The sequence below is a fragment of the Salmo salar genome, chromosome ssa09, assembly GCF_905237065.1.
Source record: "Salmo salar chromosome ssa09, Ssal_v3.1, whole genome shotgun sequence".
NCBI lineage: Eukaryota > Metazoa > Chordata > Actinopteri > Salmoniformes > Salmonidae > Salmo > Salmo salar.
This window is the reverse complement of record NC_059450.1, coordinates 72,941,867-72,962,720: the sequence shown is the minus strand read 5'-3', so window position 1 is coordinate 72,962,720 and position 20,854 is coordinate 72,941,867. Positions and strand designations below refer to the sequence as shown.

The following is a 20,854-nucleotide window of genomic DNA, read 5'->3' as shown; positions in this document are numbered from 1 at the left end:
GATTTGTTTATTAAACATTTCAAATAATCAGTTCAACCGTGAAGCTTTTGTCTGGTAGAGCTGCTAATGTGCAGTTACTTCAAAAGTTGAATTGAGCAGGCTTCAGTAGCTAGCATGTCAACCAATGAGCTGCTGTGGAACTGCTCAGCTGACCTAGCAAAAGCTGCCCCTACACCACAGATCCAGGATCAGATACCTACCAACCTTGACCTTAACCATATCTCAAAAATATCTGACCTCGTATCAGCGGTTAGGGGCATCTTTTGTGTCCTACGGATGAGTGGGCCCACCTTGGAGAGCTAAAAGAACCAGAGAGCAAAGAGGTAATTCATCATGAATGTAATAGTCTTATAGATCAGATCAACATGGCATGCAGTACAATACATAAAGACTGACTACATATTGCACCATCAATAGATACTATAGGCTACATAAAGCACGTATATACTTGCCTTGATCAGAACTAAAAGCAGGAATAGTAGTTACTGTAGTAATATTTGAAATACATATAGGAGTTTCATTTTGTTTAGCAGTCACATTTTGTACATAGTTTAAAAAATAAAGAAATGTAAACTTTAAAAACAGATGAATTTGGCCAGTGTATTGTTTTCTTTGTTTACTTCAATACTAAAGCATTGGGATTAAATATATCCAGCATTACACATAAAATAACACAGCCATTCATTTAAGTGATTAAAATGAACTTATTCACTGATAAAGGTTTAAAGCGAACGTATAAGGCAGTGAAACAATATATAAAATGGACATATTATATTTGGATGAAACTGTATTTGCCATAGGGCCTAATTCAAAATGATACCAGATCCTTCCAATACTTCCCCTCACTGGCAAAGCCCAGACATCCCCCAACCTCACATAGGGGTAGACCATGGATGTTTTTAGGAGGGAACTATGTGCAGTTTGCTCTGCTCTGGAGTGGAGGAGGAGGGTGAGAGGAGCTGTGCAGGGAGAGAGCACAGGCCGATGACCTCTGACCCCTCCTCCAGACCAGCAGTCTTTGATGTCAGAAGGGTGTCTTTGTCATTGCACCTTCATCAGAGAGGTGTCATAATTGTGACTTCATCATATAGGCTAACAGTATTCTTTGTAATGACACTCTTGTTATGAAAAGTGAAAAATAAATAACGGAATAAACAGTGATGGTAGAGTGAGACCTTGGTAGACACTGTGAGTCACTTAAAATATCCCAGACCACATCTAACACATTTCCTAACAAAGCAGTTACATTGAAATCTCCATGCACATGAAGGAAAGGGCTCATATACGTTCATATACAGTATTGATAAAGAAGGGCTCACTCTTTGTTGTTTGATAAATGGATAGATGAAATTATTCTAAATTCCTTTTTAGGATATATTGGTTTGTTTGATTCTACATTTCCACACGTGTGCTCTGACCGAACAAGAACAAATACTTCAGTAAAAACCTAACATCCAAGGTCTTTCCTTTTGGAAAGGGGGTACAGTCTTTGAAGGCAATTCCACATTCCTATGTCTGTCTCTGTATATTCATAGTGGCTGTTTTAACTCCTGCATTCTGTCTCTCTAGTGTATGTTCTCTTCACTGTGGTTAGTTGAAACGTGAGGGGCCCTCAGTGATGGGCCATAGCCATGCAGAACCATGCGTGTTGAATGGACGTTGAAGTTGATTGGGGCTAGTGTGTGCTTATAGAGAGATTGGGTCATGGCTGGGGGATAGGGGGGCAAGGGACCATCAGAGTGTCCTTTAGGTCCTTGGGATGACAGTCATTGTTTGGCCAAGGGGGTGTAGGTGAAATGTCACTGGGGGCCTGGTCGCTTAGGGGAGGGGGCTGAGTAGGGTAAGGACGGGGGTTCCTTTCATCAGTGGACGCGGGGTTCCTTCTGATGTAACTCTGGTGGACCAATGGGGATGGGGCCTTATGAGGAACTGCTGCCGCTGCCGGTGGTGGTGGACCCCTGAGAATGAGAGAAGAGGATTAGACAAAGGTGGGAGGGATCTGGGACACTCACAGCCTTGTGATTGGCCAGACTATGACACGTCTCATGCAGCCGAGGTCTGTCAGTCTGACAAGGCATCAGGCAGAAGGACAGAGTGGAGGATTCAGGTGGTGGTGGGGCTATCCATGTACACCATGCTCCAAGATTACGTGAGGGAGAGTGGTTGCTAAGTAACTGGGTGATAAGTTTCATTTTCTGTCCCTCTGCACAAAGAATTAGGTCAGGCATCACATCGCAGTGAAGACGAATTCACAAGGATCCTTGTGTTGTTGTGAACTCATCAACAGTCAGTCAAACAATCAAACAGTCAATCATTCACACCACAAACAGTACAGTCCAATCCACCAAACAAACAGTCAACGATACAGTAGAACATGTCCCTGATCTGCATTAGTGATGGGAGTGAAGGAGATGAACACGTATTAATATTACATGCAGAGGACCGTATAGTTCTGTTTAGGGTTGCAGAAATCCAGGAACTTTCCCAAAATCCCCTGTCTTTCCAGAATACCAGGTTGGAAGATTACCTGAATCAGGAGGGGGAAAGCAGGAAATCCATAATCTTCCAACCAGGATTACTGGAAAACCTATGGATTTGGGGGAAGTTCTGCTACATGCTAACATGTATGTCAGCCTGGGTTGTAATGTATCTGTGGTGGTTGCAGGGAGGGCCTGGGAGGGCCTGGGAGGGTGGGCCTGGGAGGGCCTGGGAGGGCCGGGGTAGGATGCTGTGAGATGCATCAGTCAGGGATCAGTTGTGGTGTGCAAGAGAGGGCCGGACAATTGTCAGATTTCTGTTTTTTTTGTCTGTCATTCTACGGCCCCCGGGGGCCAGATGCAGGGTTGAGTGCTCAGTAACTGTCTGCAATCAGGAGTTACACACAGGTGTGTGCCCTAAACAAAAAATGATTTGCAGGAGAGAGGGCATACCGTCATCCATCCCCCTCTTTAATCTGGATTACAACTAAAGCCAGAGTTTCTGCCAAATAGATCACAGATTATTATTGTTATCAGCAGCATTATGATTATCACAATGTCTCTGTCTGATGTCCTCTGAGGTTAATCAATGCCATTAGTTTGTTTCCCTGATAGGAAACTGTCCAAAGGTCACTGTTCCACCAGACAAGAAAGACCAAATGTACTTTAGAGTTAGGAAACTAGGGCAGCAGACCCTAGATATCAGCATCATAATAGTAGCGTTGCTAGAGGATATTATTATGTAGTCAGAGCTGAGACGGGCCAATAGGAGGAGGATATTATTATGTAGCCAGAGCTGAGACAGGCCCAATAGGAGGAGGATATTATTATGTAATCAGAGCTGAGACAGGCCCAATAGGAGGAGGATATTATTATGTAGTCAGAGCTGAGACGGGCCAATAGGAGGAGGATATTATTATGTAGCCAGAGCTGAGACGGGCCCAATAGGAGGAGGATATTATTATGTAATCAGAGCTGAGACAGGCCCAATAGGAGGAGGATATTATTATGTAGTCAGAGCTGAGACAGGCCCAATAGGAGGAGGATATTATTATGTAGTCAGAGCTGAGACAGGCCCAATAGGAGGAGGATATTATTATGTAGTCAGTGCTGAGACGGGCCAATAGGAGGAGGATATTATTATGTAATCAGAGCTGAGACAGGCCCAATAGGAGGAGGATATTATTATGTAATCAGAGCTGAGACAGGCCCAATAGGAGGAGGATATTATTATGTAATCAGAGCTGAGACAGGCCCAATAGGAGGAGGATATTATTATGTAGTCAGAGCTGAGACAGGCCCAATAGGAGGAGGATATTATTATGTAATCAGAGCTGAGACAGGCCCAATAGGAGGAGGATATTATTATGTAGTCAGAGCTGAGACAGGCCCAATAGGAGGAGGATATTATTATGTAATCAGAGCTGAGACAGGCCCAATAGGAGGAGGATATTATTATGTAATCAGAGCTGAGACAGGCCCAATAGGAGGAGGATATTATTATGTAATCAGAGCTGAGACAGGCCCAATAGGAGGAGCCTTGAGGATAAGAGTCTAACATGGGCAGAATTGGCTAGTTTGGGGATGAGGATCTGTCAAAAAGGGGCAAAAGGTTGATGCAGGACAGACCCAATCTGGTGCTTTTCATAGATGAAGCCATGAGGACCAGGGCAGGGGTATCACCAGAGTGACATTTGTGATCAAAACCACCACTCCTCTTAACGAGAGGGGAAAAACACAGGACGAGAAGAACTCCACTGAAAGAAAAACAGACACGAAAAAGAAAACACATCATTTCTGTAAGGCCATTTAAAAAGGGCTTCCCGGGCCGGTTGAGTAAGACTCCTGCATACCTCCAGCTGCACAGTGGACTTCCCTCATTTAGGGTACTTAAGAACAGGGAGAAAAGAAAGAAGCATTTCAATGGTCAAGACATTGCAGAACACAAGGAATCTTTCTGTATGCATGGTTATGGCCTATGGCTATACTCTCATTTTGTCGTATTAATCACTCCATTTCTACTGAAGGGATTATCTGATAAATCTTGGGGAAAGTCTGAATGTCAATATTTCAAAAATATATAGCCTACAGCCCAAAACAGACAAAACAGGATAGCAGGAAAAATGTCATGGCAACCTGAAAAGGGTAACATGAGTTGGTTAGGAAACACAACACACACACACACACACACACACACACACACACACACACACACACACACACACACACACACACACACACACACACACACACACACACACACACACACACACACACACACACACACACACACACACACACACACACACACACAGTCACCCTCACACACAAGCGCGCACACAATAACTTATTCTACAAATACTTACCTTTTTACAAGAACCAGCCTTGATCAAGTAAAACATTTGTTATACATTGGAACAAGTGCATAAATGTATAATAACACGAGAACAGATATTGCAGAACATGTAGATAGACTATGGATAGGCTATGGCTGGATTTTGAGAAATGACAGTGCACATTATTAGGTATAGAGAGAGTGGTGCACAGCAAAACAAGTTCACTACAACCCTGACCCCTCTCTTGCTGCAGACCTCCTCCTGCTCTCTTCCCTACTGAGTGACGTAAGAGGAGGAGAGACAACCTCTGCAGCATGGAGGCGCGAGTGGCCTCATTGAGGCGTTCAGCTTGACTGGGCTCACTGAGAGAGAGAGAGGGGAGTTTATTCTGATGCATTTTAAATCAGGGGATGGAGATATTTGATGAAATGAAAGTCAATAAACAAATACCGAATTAGAATAGATCCTGTGAGGTCAATAATGAGAGGAAGCCATTTGTTCCATCTAGACTCATAAAGGACAGGAAGTCTAATGTGAAACCGTAACCTTGTTTGTTTTGAAAGCTCAAGGGGTTTCTGTCTCATTTTCTTGTAGGCTGTACCACATATAAACAACATTGCTGCTGGCGCTGTGTAATCTCCATCACTGTGTGTTAGCTCTACAAGGATGCAGTATGCAGGCACAGTTAGTGCGGTGAAATATAAGCCACACGCCATTCAACCTGTCAGGCCAAATTAGAGGCGCCTTTTCCCAGCAGGTGCTGCAGCTGTTTGTTGAGGTGCTAGAGGGAAAAAATATAAATTCATAACAGATGAATGAATTTCAGAGGTAAAGGAACTAGGCCTGATTACCAGGCAATGCCAGAAGGGGACCTGTTTTTAGACTGGTAATGTGGTGGAAGGTGGACATGTAACACCTTACCTCTCAACACCTGACACTTTGTATACGGTATATCTGGGTAAACAGTATGCGACAAGTTTGTGTGAATAGGTTATGTGATGCCAAAAACATTATCAAATTTTATCTTACACATTTTAAGTTTCAGTAATTTTCAAAAATCATCATAAAATCATCATTGCTTCTTCTCAGAAATAAACAGAACTTTTGCCAAAAGTGTTATATTTGTGTTTTTCACGATGCCATCTTGGATTTACTTGTTGTTCTTACACAGTAGCGTGGTTCTAATGAACATTTGGTGTTGCTCTCTCATTACTGTAACTTCCCAACAACTTCAATGTGTTCACATTACTTTGCTTGTTGTGGAACTGGAGGCGTATGCGTTGCCTATACAGTCATGTCCATAATTAACAGCACCCTTGATAAAGATGAGCAAAAAAGACTGTATAAAAAAAATAATACAAATATTGAGATATATTGTACGCCCCATAAATGTAGATATTGTTGTAACCCAATGATAAAATGTATAGAATTGCAGGAAATAAGCTTCAAAGCTGCTAAATTAGTTTCAGCATCAAGAGGGGTGTGAACAGTTTATGTCATGAACTGTGCTTGTGCCCGTAGAAATAGACTTGGCGCGCGTGGGGGGATGCAGGATATTCCCCACTGTTGGGGCCCCGAGGAGTTTGGGAACCCCTGTTTTAGGGCACACACTCTTAGAACAAAAATGAGATGGAAACTTCCGTTCACATGGTCCCCAGCAGCTGACCGGACGTTCTGCGACCTCAAGCAGCGATTCACTACAGCTTCCATCTTAACCCATCCGGACCTGTCCAGTCAGTTCGTGGTGGAGGTCGACACCTTGGACGTCGGAGTGGGGGCTGTCCTATCCCAGCGTTCTGCCCAGTACCAGAAGCTGCATCCCTGCGCCTTCCTTTCCCATCGTCTTAACCCCGCTGAGAGGAACCACCAAGCGTCTCAACTCCAGGCAGGCGAGATAGTCCTTGTTATTCACTCATTTCCTTTTCACTATCTCCTACCGCCCGGGGTCCAAGAATGTGAAGCCTTACGCACTTTCACGTCTGTACAGCCCTGCTACTACACCATCGGACCCAGAGATCATCCTCGCTACTTCCTGTCTAGCGGCTGCTATCATCTGGGGAATAGAGAGTCTGGTCCGCAAGGCGCAGTGTTCCCAGCCAACTGGATGTTTGTTTCCACACTCACCTGTCATCCTGGCTCCCATCGGACCTTGGCTTTCATCCAACAACATTTTTGGTGGCCCGCCATGGTTCCCGACATCTCCACGTTCGTTGCCGCCTGCACTGTGTGTGCGCAGAACAAGACTCCGGGGCAAACTCCGGCTGGCCTCCATCAACCACTCCCTGTCCCTCACCGCCACTGGTCCCATATATCCTTGGACTTCATCACGCGTCTCCATCCGTCAGATGGCAACACCACCATCCTTACGGTGGTGGATAGGTTTTCCAAAGCCACCCTAAGTTGCCCTCAGCTAAGGAGACGGCCCAGCTCATGGTGCAGCACTTCTTACAGATCCATGGACTTCCGGTCCAATCACGGTCCTCAATTCTCATCCCAGTTCTGGAAGGCGTTCTGCACCCTCATTGGGTAGTCGGCCAGCCTGTCCTCTGGTTTTCATCCATCCCCATTCTAACGACCAGTCGGAGCGAGACAATCAGGACCTGGAGACGACTCTTCGTTGCCTCGTCTCCACCAATCCCACCACCTGGAGCCAGCAATTCGTGTAGGTGGATTATGCCCGCAACACCCTTCCCTGTTCTGCTACGGGTCTCTCGCCTTTTAAGAGTTCCCTGGGATATCAGCCCCACCCTTCCCAGAGCAAGAAAATGAAGACAGACATACCTTCTGCCCAGATGTTTGTCCATTGTTGTCGCTGTATCTGGAAAATAGCCCAGGCCGCTCTTCTCAAGACCACCTCCAGGTATCGATGACAGGCGGACCGCCAACAGATCCCTGCTCCCCGCTACCATCTTGGGCAAAGGGTATGGCTTTCCACTCGGTATCTGCCCCTCCGGGTGGAGTTCCACAAACCTCCCCCCATTTTATCGACCTTTTCCCCATCTCTAAGGTCCTTCTGTTGCCCCGCACCCTCCGTATACATCCCACTTTCCATGTATGTAGAATGAAACCCCTGTTTCATAGACCTTTGTCTCCTGTTTCCAGGCCCACCCGTCTCCCCCGTCTCATCGATGGCCATCTGGCATACATAGTTTGGCGACACCTGAGTGTTCGACCGCAGGGCAGGGGATTCCAGTACCTGGTTGACTGGCCCAGAGGAGAGGTGTTGGGTCCCCACCAAGAATATCCTGGACCCAGCCCTCATCTCGGACTTCCGCCGTCGACACCTCGGTCAACCAGGTATGTCCCAGGGTAGGACATCAGGTGGCGCTCCTGGGTGGGTGGGGGGGGGGGGGTCGGTCACACTCTGATCTGTTTCACCTGTCTTGATATTGGCTCCAACTCCCACCAGGTGTCTCCCATTACATCATGTGTATTTATACCTGTGTTTTCTGTTTGTCCGTTGCCAGTTTGTCTTGTCCTGTCAAGTCCTACCAGCGTGTTCCCGTGGTTCCTGTGCTCTAGTTTTGGTTTTTCCTAGTCTTCCCAGTTCTGACCTTTCTGCCTGTCCTGACCCTGATCCCACCTGCCGTCCTGTACCTGCCTGACTCTGATTTGGATTACGACTCTATGCCTGCCTTAACCTACCGATTGCCTGCTCCTTGAACTAATAAACTCTGAGACTCATACTTTCCACCTCCTGTGTCTAGATCTGGGTCTTAGCCTGAGCCGTGATAATTATGGGGTATTGTGTGTAGATTGATGAGGGAAATAAAAATATATATATATTTTAGAACAAGGCTGTAACGTAACAAAATGTGGAAAAAGTCAAGGGGTCTGAAAACTTTCAGATGGCACTGGAGAACCTAAAAGGGTTATTTGGCGATCCCCAAAGGAAAATCCTTTGAAGAACTAGTTTTGGATCCAGGTAAAAACCATTTGGGTTCCAGGTAGAATCATTTTCGGTACCATGTAGAACCCATTCCAAAGAGGGTTCTACATGGAACCCAAAAGGGTTCTACCTGGATCCAAAAAGGGTTCTCCTATGGGAACATCTGAAGAACCCTTTTGGAACCCTTTTTCTAAGATTGCAGTGACTCAGTCATATTGTTGTTGCACTGTGCTTTGCTGTGGAGGTCATTCAGAGGTGGAGGTCATGCGGAGGTGGAGGTCCTTCTTACCTGCAGAGTAGAGGCGGCTGAGTCGCTGGTCTCTGTCAGGCCCGTGCTCCTTGGTAAACTGGACACAATGTATCTGGAGCCCGCCTTTGGCACAGGCTGTCTGACTACCAGCTTTCCTTTCCTGGTCTCTGCTAGAAACATACTGTACCAGTAGGCATCGTTGGAGACCAGGGTAGAATCTGCGATGGTCGAGTTCCTCTCGCTGATCACGCTGTTCCTACTGGGAGGAGCCGCTTTGCTGGGCATCGGTTTCTGACACTTCAGCACACAGGTGACCAATACGGTGATCAATAACAGAAAGGACACCGAGCCCAAGCCGATCACCAAATACAGGTTTAAGTCTGAAAATATGTCATATTCTAGAGGCACTTCAGTCATGTCAGAGTAGGCTTTAACGGCAGGCTCCACTGTTGACAGCTTGATGGTAACTGTAGCTGAGAGAGCAGGTTCCCCGTTGTCCTTGGCGATGACAACCAGCCGTTGATGACGCGGATCTCTGTAACTGAACATTCTCATGGTCCGGATATCTCCATTGTATTGGTCCAGACTGAATAAGGTGGCGTCAGTAACCTGTAGAAACTGGTATGTAATCCGAGAGTTCTGGACCGAGTCCGTGTCTATGGCTATCACCTTGGAGACCAGGGATCCTTTATCGGTGGATCTGGGAATCTTATCCTCCACCACGGAGCCGTGCACGCGCCACGGTGAGACTATGACCGGGGTGTTGTCGTTCTGATCAACAATAATGATGTGGACAGTCACGTTACTGCTGAGCGGAGGAACACCAGAGTCTCTGGCCTCAATGTGGAAAAGGAACTCCATCTCTATCTCATAGTCAAACCTCTTCAGTGCGTAAAGATTACCGTTCTCCGGATTGATGGAAAACAGCATGGAAATGGAGGTGTTCACTATCTCCTTTTCTATGATGAAATAAACTAGATACTGGTTTTCATGGAGGTCTGGATCAAACGCAGTGAGGGAACTTAGCAAGGCCCCAGGCGCGTTATTCTCCATAACGGGTATAGTGTAGAACGACTGGGGGAACTGTGGAACGTTGTCGTTAACGTCTAGTAGTTCTAAAGTCATAGTTTCGTTGTCAGATAGCGGAGGGGAACCCCTGTCTGTTACGGTAAAAGTTATGTCATATTCTGGAACCTTCTCACGGTCTAGAGGTTCTGACACTACTAACTCATAATAGTTATCGGAAGACTCTCTTAGTGCAAAAGGTAATTCATCCGCAATATGGATATCAACAATCCCATTTTCACCTGAATCTTTATCGCCGACACTGACAACTGCTATCACCGTGTCTACTGCTGTATCCTCCTTTATAGGACTTTGATATGATTTGATTGATATTTCAGGATGATTGTCATTCATATCCGTCACTAGAATAGTTATTTTACACTGACCTGACAAAGAGTTGGTCCCCTTATCTGTTGCTATGACTTCCATATCATAGATCCTAAAGTCTTCATAATTGATAATTTCTTTCACCGTTATTTCTCCGTTATTAGGGTTTAAACTAAACGTTTCTTGTGTTTTCTCTGATGTATAAAGGCTATATGAATATATTATTTCCGAATTGATTCCCTCATCTAAGTCTGTTGCATTCAATTTTACCACAAGGCTTCCTATTGGAGAGTTTTCCATTATATTTATATTATATGAATCTTTGTCAAACTGAGGGGCATTATCATTTGTGTCCAGGACACGAACAATTATGTTGGCTGTACCGGAGCGCGCGGGGAGTCCACCATCTACAGCGGTGAGTATTAGGTTATGAACGGCGTGCTCCTCTCGGTTTAAAGCCTTTTTTAGTATCAAATCGGCAAACTTCGATCCATCCCTCCCGGTCTGAATTTCAATATCAAAATGATCACTTTCACTGATATGGTAGGTTTTTACAGAATTCGTGCCCACATCGGGGTCAATTGCATTGCTTAGAGAAAAACGCTCCCCGGCTGGGGTCGATTCAGAAATATCTAGGTTTATGATATCTCTACGAAAACGTGGCGCGTTGTCATTTATATCAACGATTTCCAATTCTATGTTAAATATCCGAACTGGATTTTCAATAATTACCTCCATTTTTAGAAAACAAGTTGTAGCTGTTTTAGAACTACAGAGGTATTCCCTGTCCATATTTTCAACAATATACAGCTCCCCCGTCTCTTTGTTCACGTCAAGATATTTCTTACCGGCGATGATGTCTAACCGCATCTTGCGTTTGCTCAAGGTTTTCACATCCAGTCCCAAATCCGCAGCTAAATTAGCAACAACGGATCCTTCCTCCATTTCCTCTGGAATAGAATAGTGAGTAACAGCAGACGCCGTATTCATGGCTGCAGAGAGAAGAATAAAGGCCGAGACGTACCTTCTCCAGGACTGTCCATTAATACGCGAATCCATTGTTATAAATAGTTTGCTTTACTCCCAGTGTGAAGCAATTCCAAAACATACAATTGAACAGTGAAAATATTGAATAAGACAACACAACGACTGTTTCTAATAAGTGCCAGGTTGTGTTTGAAATGATCTGTTCAAACGTGGTAGTTTCAGCACCACAGAGCTGTCCATATCACAATGCTCCCCTCTCGTCCCTGTGACGCAGCTTCCATGGAGACTATTACATCACAAACGAATGCTTTTCACTGGTGAACAGCGACGCTTTGCGTGTTTAACAAAACTTTGCACCTTTCATTTTAAAGTACTACAGACCTCATAGTATTACTGTATTACCAGTTAATTAAAAGTGTGCACATATCGATAGAAAATGAGGTGTCAAGTATATACATTCAAACGTTTACATCAGCAACAAGGAAGACATGCAATGCATGTCAGAGAAAAGAAGTTCCAACATTTAAGGTTGTAAAAAATGGAGTAAGAATCTACCTGGGGAACAAACACTGACAAAATTATAGCAAATGATGTTGAATCCGACGTGGAGGTCCTTCTTACCTGCAGAGTAGAGGCGGCTGAGTCGCTGGTCTCTGTCAGGCCCGGTGCTCCTTGGTAAACTGGACACAATGTATCTGGAGCCCGCCTTTGGCACAGGCTGTCTGACTACCAGCTTTCCTTTCCTGGTCTCTGCTAGAAACATACTGTACCAGTAGGCATCGTTGGAGACCAGGGTGGAATCTGCGATGGTCGAGTTCCTCTCGCTGATCACGCTGTTCCTACTGGGAGGAGCCGCTTTGCTGGGCATCGGTTTCTGACACTTCAGCACACAGGTGACCAATACGGTGATCAATAACAGAAAGGACACGGAGCCCAAGCCGATCACCAAATACAGGTTTAAGTCTGAAAATATGTCATATTCTAGAGGCACTTCAGTCATGTCAGAGTAGGCTTTAACGGCAGGCTCCACTGTTGACAGCTTGATGGTAACTGTAGCTGAGAGAGCAGGTTCCCCGTTGTCCTTGGCGATGACAACCAGCCGTTGATGACGCGGATCTCTGTAACTGAACATTCTCATGGTCCGGATATCTCCATTGTATTGGTCCAGACTGAATAAGGTGGCGTCAGTAACCTGTAGAAACTGGTATGTAATCCGAGAGTTCTGGACCGAGTCCGTGTCTATGGCTATCACCTTGGAGACCAGGGATCCTTTATCGGTGGATCTGGGAATCTTATCCTCCACCACGGAGCCGTGCACGCGCCACGGTGAGACTATGACCGGGGTGTTGTCGTTCTGATCAACAATAATGATGTGGACAGTCACGTTACTGCTGAGCGGAGGAACACCAGAGTCTCTGGCCTCAATGTGGAAAAGGAACTCCTTCTCTATCTCATAGTCAAACGTCTTCAGTGCGTAAAGATTACCGTTCTCCGGATTGATGGAAAACAGCATGGAAATGGAGGTGTTCACTATCTCCTTTTCTATGATGAAATAAACTAGATACTGGTTTTCATGGAGGTCTGGATCAAACGCAGTGAGGGAACTTAGCAAGGCCCCAGGCGCGTTATTCTCCATAACGGGAATAGTGTAGAACGACTGGGGGAACTGTGGAACGTTGTCGTTAACGTCTAGTAGTTCTAAAGTCATCGTTTCGTTGTCAGACAGCGGAGGGGAACCCCTGTCTGTTACGGTAAATGTTATGTCATATTCTGGAACCTTCTCACGGTCTAGAGGTTCTGACACTACTAACTCATAATAGTTATCGGAAGACTCTCTTAGTGCAAAAGGTAATTCATCCGCAATATGGATATCAACAATCCCATTTTCACCTGAATCTTTATCGCCGACACTGACAACTGCTATCACCGTGTCTACTGCTGTATCCTCCTTTATAGGACTTTGATATGATTTGATTGATATTTCAGGATGATTGTCATTCATATCCGTCACTAGAATAGTTATTTTACACTGACCTGACAAAGAGTTGGTCCCCTTATCTGTTGCTATGACTTCCATATCATAGATCCTGAAGTCTTCATAATTTATCATTTCTTTCACCGTTATTTCTCCGTTATTAGAATTCAAACTGAAAGTGGCTTGAGTTTTCTCTGATGTATAAAGGCTATATGAATATATTATTTCCGAATTGATTCCCTCATCTAAGTCTGTTGCATTCAGTGTAACCACAAGGCTTCCGATTGGAAAGTTTTCCATCACATTGATGATGTAGCTTTCTTTATCAAATTGAGGGGCGTTGTCATTCGTATCTAGAACGCGAACAATGATGTTGGCTGTGCCTGTGCGTGAGGGTACTCCGCCGTCTACAGCCGTGAGTATTAGATGATGAACCTCCTGCTGCTCGCGGTCTAAAGCCTTTTTCAGAATCAAATCGGCAAACTTTGACCCGTCTCGTCCGGCCTGAATTTCTATATTGAAATGATCACTTTCTCTTAGATGGTACGTTTTCACAGAATTAGTGCCAACGTCAGGATCCACGGCATTGTTCAAAGAGAAGCGTTCTCCTATTGCAGTTGACTCGGATATATCCAAATGCATTTCGTCTCTTCGAAAATAAGGTGAATTGTCGTTGATATCCATGATTTCTAGCTCAATATTAAACATTCGTAATGGGTTTTCAATTGTAGCGTCCAGTTTAAGAAAGCAATTGGTTTTAGAGCTGCAAAGATGTTCTCTGTCCATTTTCTGTAAAATGTAAAGCTCTCCGGTTTCTTTGTTAACCTCCAGATATTTTTTATTGGCGACAACATCCAATCGCATCTTGCGCCTATTCAATGTTTTCACATCCAGTCCCAAATCAGTAGCTAAATTGGCAACAACGGAGCCTTCCTCCATTTCCTCTGGAATAGAATAATGGGTTACGGCAGACGGCGTGTTCATGGTGGTAGAGAGAAGAAGAAAGACCGACACGTACCTTCTTCTCCAACGTTGAACGAGGCAATGCGACTCCATCGTTTGATTGTTGTTATCCGTGGGTAACGCAATACAAAAATGGGGACCTTCTGATGATGGTTTGAGAAGCCAAACGAGTCGACTATTGTACCGATATGTATTTTAGATAATCGTTTTACAGCGATGGATTCAGCACCAGGGAGATGTCCACATACATTGCTTTTCTTTCGTCGCTGTGACGAACTGTCATGGCGACTGTTACTTCACAGAACAGTGCCTTTTATTGGTGAGCAGCGACACTTTGCGCATTTTACCAGCATACACACGTGCGAATTAAAACATTGCAGGCAAGTTTTAATTGCCTAAAATAGGTAGAATAGAAGAGCGAGTAGGCCTGTGCTCAGTTTTTTTCTTCGGTTATCATACTTGTTCACAACTACCCCAATAATATATGCATCAATGTCTCACCATGCCTTCACTTTGTGCCCTGGTTTTACACGAAGAGATCCAGCACATTATTGTCAAAGCGATTGATTATAAGTAATTTGTTTAAAACAGATGGAGATTGTTTTCTTACCTGCAGAGTAGAGGCTGCTGAGTCGCTGGTCTCTGTCAGGCCCGTGCTCCTTGGTAAACTGGACACAATGTATCTGGAGCCCGCCTTTGGCACAGGCTGTCTGACTACCAGCTTTCCTTTCCTGGTCTCTGCTAGAAACATACTGTACCAGTAGGCATCGTTGGAGACCAGGGTGGAATCTGCGATGGTCGAGTTCCTCTCGCTGATCACGCTGTTCCTACTGGGAGGAGCCGCTTTGCTGGGCATCGGTTTCTGACACTTCAGCACACAGGTGACCAATACGGTGATCAATAACAGAAAGGACACCGAGCCCAAGCCGATCACCAAATACAGGTTTAAGTCTGAAAATATGTCATATTCTAGAGGCACTTCAGTCATGTCAGAGTAGGCTTTAACGGCAGGCTCCACTGTTGACAGCTTGATGGTAACTGTAGCTGAGAGAGCAGGTTCCCCGTTGTCCTTGGCGATGACAACCAGCCGTTGATGACGCGGATCTCTGTAACTGAACATTCTCATGGTCCGGATATCTCCATTGTATTGGTCCAGACTGAATAAGGTGGCGTCAGTAACCTGTAGAAACTGGTATGTAATCCGAGAGTTCTGGACCGAGTCCGTGTCTATGGCTATCACCTTGGAGACCAGGGATCCTTTATCGGTGGATCTGGGAATCTTATCCTCCACCACGGAGCCGTGCACGCGCCACGGTGAGACTATGACCGGGTAGTTGTCGTTCTGATCAACAATAATGATGTGGACAGTCACGTTACTGCTGAGCGGAGGAACACCAGAGTCTCTGGCCTCAATGTGGAAAAGGAACTCCTTCTCTATCTCATAGTCAAACGTCTTCAGTGCGTAAAGATTACCGTTCTCCGGATTGATGGAAAACAGCATGGAAATGGAGGTGTTCACTATCTCCTTTTCTATGATGAAATAAACTAGATACTGGTTTTCATGGAGGTCTGGATCAAACGCAGTGAGGGAACTTAGCAAGGCCCCAGGCGCGTTATTCTCCATAACGGGAATAGTGTAGAACGACTGGGGGAACTGTGGAACGTTGTCGTTAACGTCTAGTAGTTCTAAAGTCATAGTTTCGTTGTCAGATAGCGGAGGGGAACCCCTGTCTGTTACGGTAAAAGTTATGTCATATTCTGGAACCTTCTCACGGTCTAGAGGTTCTGACACTACTAACTCATAATAGTTATCGGAAGACTCTCTTAGTGCAAAAGGTAATTCATCAGCAATATGGATATTAACAATCCCATTTTCACCTGAATCTTTATCGCCGACACTGACAACTGCTATCACCGTGTCTACTGCTGTATCCTCCTTTATAGGACTTTGATATGATTTGATTGATATTTCAGGATGATTGTCATTCATATCCGTCACTAGAATAGTTATTTTACACTGACCTGATAAATAATTGGATCCTTTATCTGTCGCTATAACCTCCATATCATAAATTCTATAATCTTCATAATTAATCATTTCTTTTACTGTAATTTCACCATTATTAGGGTTTAAACTGAACGTTTCTTGAGTTTTTTCAGATGTATACAAACTATATGAATATACTATTTTCGAATTGGTTCCCTCATCTAAGTCAGTTGCATTCAGTTTCACCACAAGACTTCCGATTGGAGAGTTTTCCATTATTTCTATATTGTAGCTTTCTTTGTCAAATTTAGGGGCGTTGTCGTTTGTATCCAACACTCGAACAATGATGTTGGCTGTGCCCGAACGCGCTTGTACTCCGCCGTCTACAGCGGTGAGTATTAGATGATGAACCTCCTGCTGCTCGCGGTCTAAAGCTGTCTGCAAAATTAGATCAGCAAACTTTGACCCATCTCTCCCGGTCTGAATTTCTATAGTAAAATGATCACTTTCGCTCAGGTGGTAGGTTTTAACAGAATTGTCTCCGACATCAGGGTCTATGGCATTGTTCAAAGAGAAGCGTTCTCCTATTGCAGTTGACTCGGATATATCCAAATACATTTTATCCCTTCGAAAATGAGGTGCATTATCGTTGATATCCATGATTTCTAGTTCGATATTAAACATTCGTATTGGGTTTTCAATTGTAACATCCAATTTAAGGAAGCAAGTGGCCGTTTTGATGGGGCAAAACAATTCTCTGTCCATCTTCTCTAAAATGTACAGTTCCCCCGTGTCTTTGTTAATCTGCAAATACTTCTTATTTCCAACAACATCTAACCGTATCTCCCGTTTACTCAGAGTGTTTACATCGAGTCCCAAATCAGCAGCTAAATTAGCAACAACGGAGCCTTCCTCCATTTCTTCGGGAATAGAATAATGGGTAACGGCAGACACGGTGTTCAGGGCAGCAGAGAAAAGAAGAAAAACCGAGACATACCTTCTCCATGGCTGTCCGCGTCTATGCGCCTCCATTGTTGTCTTTGTGAACTCTGTTTACAATAAAGTCATCTCAAACACAATGTCAACCAGCAGAAAATATAGGTCAATTACAATATCGCAAGGCCTTAAGCGTTTAAGAGCGAACAGAGCAGAATAATCTATTTTTTGACTGATTCAGCACCAGGAGTAGGCTACACTGCCTTCGTAATGACGAACTGTCATGGCGACCACTGCATTACAAACGAATGTGTTTAGCTAGTAAACAGCGACGCTTTGCGCATATTACGAGCTTGTACATATCTACTGCTGTCTATGTCGTTGGGCTGTCTTCGTAATATAGCTAAATGTAGACACAAATAAGCAAACATCTGGAGCACTGTTGCCTGTAAGATTTTTATCGACTTCACGATTGAAACAAGACCAAGGTAGCTGGTGGGATTTCATTTGTTTTGCCGAACATATTTTTGAATTTATATTAGACCTGAAAGGTAGGCCTATTAACACGATGACCCCAGAAGTGTCATCCATTGAATGACGAAGAAAAAAGGCATTTACGCATAAGGTGAATGCGTAAAGAGTCATACACGGACAAATACCACAGGTCACAGAGGTCAATTCAACGTCTATTCCACTTTGGTTTACGTGGAAACAAGGTTGGCTATAGAAACATTTTAGCATATCTGAAATGAATGATCATGTCTTACCTGCAGAGTAGAGGCTGCTGAGTCGCTGGTCTCTGTCAGGCCGGTGCTCCTTGGTAAACTGGACACAATGTATCTGGAGCCCGCCTTTGGCACAGGCTGTCTGACTACCAGCTTTCCTTTCCTGGTCTCTGCTAGAAACATACTGTACCAGTAGGCATCGTTGGAGACCAGGGTAGAATCTGCGATGGTCGAGTTCCTCTCGCTGATCACGCTGTTCCTACTGGGAGGAGCCGCTTTGCTGGGCATCGGTTTCTGACACTTCAGCACACAGGTGACCAATACGGTGATCAATAACAGAAAGGACACCGAGCCCAAGCCGATCACCAAATACAGGTTTAAGTCTGAAAATATGTCATATTCTAGAGGCACTTCAGTCATGTCAGAGTAGGCTTTAACGGCAGGCTCCACTGTTGACAGCTTGATGGTAACTGTAGCTGAGAGTGCAGGTTCCCCGTTGTCCTTGGCGATGACAACCAGCCGTTGATGACGCGGATCTCTGTAACTGAACATTCTCATGGTCCGGATATCTCCATTGTATTGGTCCAGACTGAATAAGGTGGCGTCAGTAACCTGTAGAAACTGGTATGTAATCCGAGAGTTCTGGACCGAGTCCGTGTCTATGGCTATCACCTTGGAGACCAGGGATCCTTTATCGGTGGATCTGGGAATCTTATCCTCCACCACGGAGCCGTGCACGCGCCACGGTGAGACTATGACCGGGGTGTTGTCGTTCTGATCAACAATAATGATGTGGACAGTCACGTTACTGCTGAGCGGAGGAACACCAGAGTCTCTGGCCTCAATGTGGAAAAGGAACTCCTTCTCTATCTCATAGTCAAACGTCTTCAGTGCGTAAAGATTACCGTTCTCCGGATTGATGGAAAACAGCATGGAAATGGAGGTGTTCACTATCTCCTTTTCTATGATGAAATAAACTAGATACTGGTTTTCATGGAGGTCTGGATCAAACGCAGTGAGGGAACTTAGCAAGGCCCCAGGCGCGTTATTCTCCATAACGGGTATAGTGTAGAACGACTGGGGGAACTGTGGAACGTTGTCGTTAACGTCTAGTAGTTCTAAAGTCATCGTTTCGTTGTTAGATAGCGGAGGGGAACCCCTGTCTGTTACGGTAAAAGTTATGTCATATTCTGGAACCTTCTCGCGGTCTAAAGGTTCTGACACTACTAACTCATAATAGTTATCGGAAGACTCTCTTAGTGCAAAAGGTAATTCATCCGCAATATGGATATCAACAATCCCATTTTCACCTGAATCTTTATCGCCGACACTGACAACTGCTATCACCGTGTCTACTGCTGTATCCTCCTTTATAGGACTTTGATATGATTTGATTGATATTTCAGGATGATTGTCATTCATATCCGTCACTAGAATAGTTATTTTACACTGACCTGACAAAGAGTTGGTCCCCTTATCAGTTGCAATGACTTCCATGTCATATATCCTAAAGTCTTCATAATTGATCATTTCCTTTACAGTTATCTCACCGCTATCAGGATTTAATTTGAACGTGCCCTGTGTCTTTTCTGATGTATAAAGACTGTAGGAGTATATTACTTCTGCATTTGACCCTTCGTCTAAGTCTGTTGCGTTTAACTTCACTACAAGATTTCCGATTGGGGAGTTCTCCGGTACGTTTATACGAAAGCTTTCCTTTTCAAAATAAGGGGCGTTGTCATTTGTATCTAACACATGAACAATGATGCTGGCTGTACCGGAGCGCGTGGGTACCCCGCTGTCTACAGCGGTGAGTATTAGATTTTGAAACGCCTGCTTCTCTCGGTCTAAAGCCTTTTTCAGAATCAAATCTGCAAACTTCGATCCGTCTCTTCCAGTCTGAATTTCAATACCAAAATGGTGGCTTTCACTAAGATGATAGGTTTTCACCGAGTTAGCACCAATATCAGGGTCAACTGCATTGCTTAAAGAGAATCGCTCACCTAACGGTGTCGACTCGGATATATCTAAATGTATTGTATCTCTTCGAAATTGTGGCGCATTATCATTGATATCCATTATTTCTAACTCTATGTTAAATATCCTCAGTGGGTTCTCAAGGACAACTTCCATTTTTAAAAAACAAGTAGCTGTCTTAATGTTGCAAAGCAGTTCCCTGTCTATCTTTTCAGCGATATACATTTCTCCTGTGTCCTTATTAACGTCCACATATTTCTTATTAGCTATGGTATCTAACCGCATCTTGCGGTCGCTTAAGGTTTTCATGTCCAGTCCCAAATCAGTGGCTAGATTAGCAACAACGGAGCCTTCCTCCATTTCTTCGGGAATAGAATAATGGGTAACGGCAGATGCCGTGTTCAGGACTGCAGAGAAAAGAAGAAAGACCGAGACGTACCTCCTCGAGAGCTGAATGATACGATGTACACCCATTGTTTCAAATGATTGCTTATCATGCGCAACGCAAAATTCAAAACGTGAGGATTGTGATAATATGGAAATAGTCAACCGTTTGGGAGTAGAAGCGAGACGTGTTTAAGAGAATCCTTTGTCAAAGCGATGGTTTTAGAACCAGGGAGCTGTCCAGATAAAAAAAACACCTTGCTTTCCTCCTTGTAACAAACTGTCATTGTGACGATTACATCACAAGAGGTGTGTTTTATTGGTGAGCAGCGACACTTTGTGCATTTACCAGCATTCACATATCTACATGAAAACGGTACACTTGTTTTTGTGGTCTATGAATGGTGTATAATGAGAAAGAAAAGTTTACGTCGTTATTTTTAATGAATTGTTTTTAAAGGGCATGGGAATATATATATATATATATATATATTGTCCATTTCGCTATGTTTGTAAAATCTAATGTCATCATTATTATAAACGTTGCATGGCATTGTATAATTTAAACGTTTGGTA

At 44.3% G+C, this 20,854-nt stretch overlaps 2 protein-coding genes across 6 annotated transcripts; both read right to left on the bottom strand.

Moving 5' to 3' along the window:
* Positions 1 to 324: 324 nt before the first annotated feature.
* On the bottom strand, positions 325 to 20,748 carry LOC106590882 (protocadherin alpha-C2). 5 transcript variants are annotated; one of them, XM_045723952.1, is made up of 3 exons: positions 17,960 to 20,748; positions 4,331 to 4,366; positions 325 to 1,958 (listed from the first exon to the last, which is right to left on the bottom strand). In XM_045723952.1, exons 1-2 carry the CDS (start codon positions 20,366 to 20,368, stop codon positions 4,355 to 4,357), a joined length of 2,421 nt encoding a protein of 806 aa, XP_045579908.1. In that variant the 5' UTR covers positions 20,369 to 20,748; the 3' UTR covers positions 325 to 1,958; positions 4,331 to 4,354. The 5 variants fall into 5 exon arrangements, with proteins under 5 accessions (XP_045579908.1, XP_045579907.1, XP_014037534.1 ...); XM_045723951.1 differs by lacking the exon at positions 17,960 to 20,748 and adding an exon at positions 14,880 to 17,929; XM_014182059.2 differs by lacking the exon at positions 17,960 to 20,748 and adding an exon at positions 8,992 to 11,723.
* LOC123744643 (protocadherin beta-16-like) lies at positions 11,729 to 14,801 on the bottom strand. The gene has a single exon (XM_045723948.1). It carries the CDS (start codon positions 14,360 to 14,362, stop codon positions 11,855 to 11,857), a length of 2,508 nt encoding a protein of 835 aa, XP_045579904.1. The 5' UTR covers positions 14,363 to 14,801; the 3' UTR covers positions 11,729 to 11,854.
* Positions 20,749 to 20,854: the final 106 nt, after the last annotated feature.